Source organism: Protobothrops mucrosquamatus, unplaced genomic scaffold (assembly GCF_001527695.2).
Source record: "Protobothrops mucrosquamatus isolate PMUCROS unplaced genomic scaffold, P.Mucros_1.0 scaffold2302, whole genome shotgun sequence".
Classification (NCBI taxonomy): domain Eukaryota; kingdom Metazoa; phylum Chordata; class Lepidosauria; order Squamata; family Viperidae; genus Protobothrops; species Protobothrops mucrosquamatus.
In genome coordinates, this window is record NW_015388388.1 from 166,258 (window position 1) to 173,823 (window position 7,566).

At 44.6% G+C, this 7,566-nt stretch overlaps 1 protein-coding gene across 1 annotated transcript in view; it reads left to right on the plus strand.

The window, feature by feature from the left end:
* Positions 1-4,215: 4,215 nt before the first annotated feature.
* Positions 4,216-7,566, plus strand: part of TLE5 (TLE family member 5, transcriptional modulator) — an 18,097-nt gene continuing 14,746 nt past the window's right edge. Inside the window, exons 1-3 of the mRNA XM_015824636.1 lie at positions 4,216-4,227; positions 5,730-5,827; positions 6,617-6,680. Of these exons, the coding sequence (XP_015680122.1) occupies positions 4,216-4,227; positions 5,730-5,827; positions 6,617-6,680 (174 nt within the window). The remainder of the gene's footprint in view (positions 4,228-5,729; positions 5,828-6,616; positions 6,681-7,566) is intronic.

The window sequence follows — 7,566 nt, forward strand, 5'->3', positions numbered from 1 at the left end:
AGCGAGTTTTGCCCCATTTTACGACCTTTTTTGCCACAATTGTTAAGTGAATCACTGCAATTAAGTGAATTGTACAGTCGTTAAGTGAATCTGGTTTCCCCCCACCTCCATTGACTTGGCTTGTCTGAAGCCGGCTGGGAAGGTCACAAATGTTGATCACATGACCCTCGGACCCTGCAACCGTTATAAATACATGCCAGTTGATATCTATAATGGGTATTTTAAACCAGTGTTTTCCAGCCTGAGCCATTTGCAGAGGTGAGAGTTCCGTTCCACTAATCCAAGGGTAGGCGACCTTGGCTCTTTTATGACTCGTGGACTTCAACTCCCAGAATTCCTCAGCCAGCATGGCTCAGCTTGGAAACCTCTCTCTTTCCCCTCAGCGTGGCTGGCTCAGGGATTCTGGGAGTTGAAGTCCACCAGTCATAAAAGAGCCAAGGTTGCCTACCCCAGCACTAAACCCTTTCCCCCCCAATGGTGGAGAATTATGGGAGTTGAAGTCCACCTGTCTGGAAGTTGGGAAACAAAATTCACAAGATATATTGAAGGCCTCCATTATCTCAAAAGGGATTTTCTGGGCCATGCTCCGAGCAATTTATGCAGCCACTCTTTGGATGGACAGCTGGCTGTCTATAATGTATTTAATAATAAATCAATAAAAGCCAAATCTTGGCCACCTGATCTGTACAGGTAGTCCTCAACTTATAACCACAATTGGGATTGAAGCCTCTATCACAGGGGTCTTCGAACCTGGCCCTTTTATGACTTGTGGAGTGCCTGGCTGAGGAATTCTGGGAGTTGAAGTCCACAAGTCATAAAAGGGCCAAGTTTGAAGACCCCTGCTCTATCATTAAGCAATGCAATCATGAAGCAAGTTGCAGCCTAATTTATGACTTTATTTGCCATGATGCGTAACAAAATCACGCTGGTCATTAAGCAAATCATGCAGATGTTATGCAAATCCAGCTTCCTTTGTTGACTTTGCACTCTGGAAAAGTTGCAAATGATGATCACTTGATCCCAGGAGCCTGAAACCATTGTAAACACATACCAGTTGCCCCTAGATTTTGATCACATGACTGGGGACACTGCAGCAGTCGTAAGTGCGAGGACTAGAGATAAGTCCCTTTTTTCAGCATTGTTGTAACTTCAAACAGCTGTTAAGTAAATAACCACAAGTTGAGGATTATTTTGTACTGCCATCCGGAGTCTATTGGAGTTAGGCAACAAATAAATTTAAAAAAATAATTAAATTCAAATACTTGGCAACTGACTCATGCTTAATGAAGGTTGCGGTGTCCCAGGGTCACGTGGTCCCCTTTTGCAACCTTCTGACAAGCTAAGTAAATGGGAAAGTCAGATTCACATAACAACTGTGTCACTAAGTAAACAACTGCAGCGGTTCACTTAACTATAGCCAGAAAACAAGGCAAAACTCACAGCAACTGCCTCACTTAGCAACAGAAATTTTTGGGTCCCATTGTGATCATAGATTTGAGGATTATCTAGGGATCTTTCTGCATCCCTTTGCTGCCCTCTGTTGGCTACAGGGAGTTTTGCAGTCTGGATATTGCAAACCCCAAATTACACAGTAATAAAAATGCATCACTTTACACCATGGATCTTCAAACCTGGCCCTTTTATGACTTGTGGACTTCAACTCCCAGAATTCCTCAGCCAAACCAAGGAGAGAAGCAACCTAGAACTAAGGAGAAATTTCTTGACAGAACAATTAATCATTGGAACAACCTGCCTCTAGAAGTTGTAGATGCTCCAACACTGGACGTTTTTAAGGAAAGATTGGACAACCATTTGTCTGAAATGATATAGGTCAGGGGTCTTCAAACTTGGCCCTTTTATGACTTGTGGACTTCAACTCCCAGAATTCCTCAGCCAAACCAAGGAGAGAAGCAACCTAGAACTAAGGAGAAATTTCCTGACAGAACAATTAATCATTGGAACAACCTGCCTCTAGAAGTTGTAGATGCTCCAACACTGGACGTTTTTAAGGAAAGATTGGACAACCATTTGTCTGAAATGATATAGGTCAGGGGTCTTCAAACTTGGCCCTTTTATGACTTGTGGACTTCAACTCCCAGAATTCCTCAGCCAGGCCTGGCTTTACACAGTAGGTGAAGGAATTGTGTTCGGATGATTAGATGCACTCTGACCTGTGTGTAGAGAAAGTACCACCTTTTAGCATCCTTCCCGTGTATACTAAAATTAATTCTTTAGAAGTAAAAGACTAGTCCAAAAACTGCTGGATTTTATGAAATTGAAGAGAGGAAGAAGAGGGCAGAAATATTTTTCTCTCTGTGACCTTGCAAACACACTCACCCACTCCAAAGCGGTACATCCCATAGTCTATACACATAGTCCTCGACTTACAGGCCACAATTGACCCCAAAATTTCTGTTGCTAAGCAAGTCGGTTGTTAATTGAGTTTTGCCCCATTTTAAATCTGGCATCTCCGTTGCAAAAGGGAATCACATGACCCCAGGACCTTGCAACCATCATAAATATGAGTCAGTTGCCAAGCATCCAAATTTTGATCAATATTGATCAAATGTTGTTAGTTACGAAGTCATGTCCGATCCATCACGACCCCATGGACAACGTTCCTCCAGGCCTTCCCATCCTCTGTCATCTTCTGGAGTCCATTTAAGCTCACGCCTACTGCTTCAGTGACTCCATCCAGCCACCTCGTTCTCTGTCGTCCCCTTCTTCTCTTACCCTCCATCTTTCCCAGCATTAGGCCCTTCTCCAGTGAGTCCTTCCTTCTCATTAGGTGGCCAAAGTACTTGAGTTTCAACTTCAGGATCTGGCCTTCTAAAGAGCAGTCAGGGTTGATCTCCTCTAGGACTGACCGGTTTGATCGCCTTGTGATTAAATATTGCTGTGTAAAATAAGACGAGATAACCTTTATTGATCAATTTTGACCATGGGGAGGCTGCAATGGTGGTGTGAAAAACGATCATAAGTCACTTTTTTCAACTTTGAACCGTCACTAAACAAACTCTTGTAAGTCGAGGACAAGTTGTACACGCAGACCAGGCCAGAAATTGGTTGCAGTATCCATGATATTTTACTTTTTATTTATTTATTTGCTTACTTGTTTTACAGGTGGCCAAAATGTCTATTTCTTTATGATTAGATTTATCCCCCAACTTTATTTGTGTAACTCAAGGCAGCTCCCACCTCATAACAACAACCTTGTGAGGTGGCTTGGATTGAGAAAGGGACTGGCCCAAAGTCCACCAGCTCCTAGCCCAGGGGTAGGCAATGTTGGCTCTTTTATGACTCGTGGACTTCAACTCCCAGAATTCCTGAGCCAGCTATGCTGAGGGGACTGGGAGAGGTTTCCATGCTGAGCTGTGTTGGCTCAGGAATTCTGGGAGTTGAAGTCCACGAGTCATAAAAGAGTCAAGGTTGCCTACCCCTGTCCTAGCCTCTTGGTTTCCTGGTTCATAATCTTCACTGCTATTCCACACGGGCTCTCAAAATGTTGCTGTGTAAAATAAGATAAGATAACCTTTGTTGTCGTTTTTTTACTTGTGAGCACACTGGCCCTCATTAAAAATGAAATTCTGTTGCCTGCTCTCAAAAGAAAGATATCTATCCATACACATATATAACACACATATACACGTGCTATATACATATACATACACACACACACACACACATACATATACACACCCATACAAATAATAATAATAATAATTAATAATAATAATAATAATTAATAATAATAATAATAAAGTTGGAAGGAACCTTGGAGGTCATCTAGTCCAACCCCCTCCTCAGGCAGGTAACCCTATACCATTTCGGACAAATGGCTGTCCAGTTTCTTAAAAACTTCCAGTGTTGGAGCATTCACAGCTTCTGGAGGCAGGTTGTTCCACTGGTTAATTGTTCTCACTGTCAGGAAGTTTCTCCTTAGTTCTAGGTTGCTTCTCTCCTTGGTCAGTTTCCATCCGTTGCTTCTTGTCCTGCCTTCAGGTGCTTTGGAGAATAGCTTGACTCCCTCTTCTTTGGGACAGCCCCTGAGATACTGGAAGACGGCTATCCTGTCCCCCCTCGTCCTTCTCTTCATTAAACTAGACATACCCAATTCCAGCAACTGTTCCTTGTATGTTTTAGCCTCCAGTCCCCTAATCATCTTTGTTGCTCTTCTCTGTACTCTTTCTAGAGTCTCAACATCTTTTTTACATCATGGTGCATTCAGTGCGTTCAGAAAGTATTCAGACCCCCTTCGCTTTTGTCAATTTTGTTATGCTGCAGCCGGATTCTACAGTTATTGAAATTCATTTTCTCATTAATCTATGCTTGGTACCCCATAATGAGAAAGTGAAAACTAGAATTTTAGAAATGTCTGAAGATTTATTAAAAAGTAAAAAACCTGAAAGATCACATCTGCATTAAGTATTCAGATCCTTTGCGACAACACATGTAATTTAGCTCTGGTGCCTCCCATTTCTCTTGATCGTTGCTGACATGTTTCTACACCTTGATTGGAGTTGACCTGCGGTAAAGTAAATTGATTGGACGTGACTTGGAAAGGCACACACCTCTCTATAGAAGGCCTCACAGCTGAGAGTGCATGCTGTAGCAGAGCAAAAGCCATGAGGTCAAAGGAACTGCCTGCAGAAGTCAGAGACAGGATTATTGCAAAGCACAGATCTGGGGAAGGCTACAGTAAAATTTCTGCTGCACTGAAGGTTCCTAAGAGCACAGTGGCCTCTATAATTCTCAAACGGAGGAAGTTTGGCACAACCAGGACTCTTCCAAGGGCTGGTCACCGGGTCAAACTGAGCAATCGGGAGAGAAGGGCCTTAGTAAGAGGTGACCAAGAACCCGATGACCATTCTGGAGATCCTGTGTGAAGATGGGACAGAGTTCCAGAAGGACAACCATAACTGCAGCCCACCACCAATCTAGGCTTTATGGCAGAGTGGCTAGACCAAGGGTCTTCAAACTTGACCCTTTTATGACTTGTGGACTTCAACTCCCAGAATTCTGAAGAATTCTGGGAGTTGAAGTCCTCAAGTCATAAAAGAGCCATGTTTGAAGAACCCTGATTTATGTCTTATAAAGAAGTCTAATGATACAAGCAGGCCTTGACTTAACAGCAGTTTGTTTAGTGACCATTCCAAGTTACAACGGCACTGAAAAAAACTGACTTATAATTGTTTTTCACACTTAACGACCCCCATGGTCACATGATCCAAATTCAGACTCTTGGCAATTGACTCATGTTTATGACGGTTGCAGTGTCCTGGGGGGCCCCGTGTGATCCCCTTTTGCGACCTTCTGACAGGCGAAGCCAGATTCACTTAACAACAACAACCAATTTAACAGCTGTGGTGGTTCACTTAACTGTGGCAAGAAAGGTCGTAAAATGGGGCAAAATCCATTTAACAAATGTCTCATTTAGCAACAGAAATTTTAGACTCACTTGGGGTCTTCCTTAAACTAAAACCAGCTGAATTACCTCATAACCTAGGGTGGAGTGTAAACATGGTCACGGCAGCCCCTAAATCATAGTTTATGCCATTTGCTTGACCGTGCAATGGATGGTTTGTTCGAGGAGTCTTGAGGACTAGCATCCTGAGCAGGCAGTTTAGCAATACACCAAATCAAACACAATTAAAGCAGGCTCCTAGGCTCATTTTTTTAATCAGCTAAAGGATATTTCTCTTCTCCCCCCCCCCCCAATTCTGTTTCAGGCTTCTTCTCATCTGCCTCAGCAGTTGAAGTTCACAACTTCGGATTCCTGCGACCGGATTAAAGATGAATTCCAGTTGCTCCAGGCGCAGTATCACAGGTAAATAGCCCGGTTTTTCTCCAGCTTTCAGCCAGCGGTTGTGTGAAGGATGATTTCCAGGCCAGGATGTGGTGAAATTGAGGCTGGTGAAATTGAAAAGAAGGTTGGATCCCAGGGGACTCAGCATGATTGATCACTCAGGCGTGTATTCGCTCAATCTCAGCCGTGTGCAGTTGTGTAAAAAAGGTCATTGGAAGAGAATCTCTCTGCCTCAGCAACTGTTAAGATGTGTGGACTTCAATTCCCAGAATTCCCCAGCCAGCCTCGTGGGTTAAACCCTTTGGATTCGAACCTGCTTGCCAGTCTTTTGCAGATCGTCCAGAGATTTTCCCCAGAGATCCCAGTATGATCTCCAGATCTGCCTCTCCTCTCTTTTCGAGATCCCCTTTCTGTGCATTTTGTCAAACCACTGTGAATCCACCATCATTTTGCAATAATTTAAAACACTGAAAAAAAAACCTTCATTCCTGGATCCTTCAGTTTAAACGCCGGATCCAATTTGGAAATTGGGGCATGTTTTATTATAAGCTGCGTTCTGATTTTAAAAAATCTAGAGGAGGGTTAGGGATCTCAAGTTCCAGAAACAGGTGCCCGGGTTTTTGATCACATGACCGGAAAGATGCAGCAACGGTCGTATGGGTGAGGACCCATTGTCAAATCACTTTTTTTCCAGTGCTGTTGTAACTTTGAACGGTCACTGAACAGAGGTTTCCAACGGCAGAGAAGACCCCCTCCCCTTTGTCCCCCCCCCGTGCCCACCTCCCCAGTCTTCCTCTTTTTTTTTTACAGCCTGAAGTTGGAATGCGACAAACTGGCCAGCGAAAAATCGGAGATGCAGCGCCATTACGTGATGGTAAGTTTCGCACTTGCAATCGACCCGGGGGGGTGTGTCCCGCAGAGAAGAACAGCAGGTCCTGTGAGGCAAAGTTGCAAATGACAACCCCCCCTCCCATATTTGTCCCATAGAGAGGAAAGGGGAACAGCAAAGCAAACCAGAGTGCAGGATTTCCTGTTCAAATGCAAGTGATAGGAAGCTTGGGGGGGGGGAGGGGCAAGGCCTCCAAAAGTCAGATGCCTCCTCCCCCCCACCCAAGGAATCAATCCCTTTGAACTAAACACACACACACACACACACACACACACACACACACACACACTCTACTGCCTTAAGAGCTGTTCTCAATTGGATTCTGGTTCTAAATTCTTCCCTTCAGTCCCAAAACCCAAGTCCATTTTAATTTTATGTCTTTATTTTTATTACTTGATTAAATTTATATGCCACCCATCTCATCATTGAGCAATTCTAGTGGTGTCCTGTCCTGCTTTGCCCTGTCCTTTCCTGTCCCCTTTCCTTCCTCCCTCCCTCCTTCCCCTTTCCTTCCTTCCTCCCTCCCTCCCTCCCTTCCCTCCTTCCTTTCTTCCTTCCTTCCCTCCCTCCCCCTCTCCCCTTTCCTTCCTTCCTTCCTTCCTTCCTTCCTCCCCTCTTCTTCCTTCCTTCCTTCCCTCCCTCCCCTCTCCTTCCTTCCTCTTCTTCCTTCTCCCTTTCCCCTCTCCTTCCTTCCTTCCTTCCCTCCCTCTCCCCCTCTCCCTCCCTCCTCCCTCCCTCCTTTCCCTCCTTCCTTTCTTCCTTCCTTCCCTCCCTCCCTCTCTCCTTCCTTCCTCTTCTTCCTTCTCTCCCTTTCCCCTCTCCTTCCTTCCTTCCCTCCCTCTCCCCCTCTCCCTCCCTCCTCCCTTCCCTC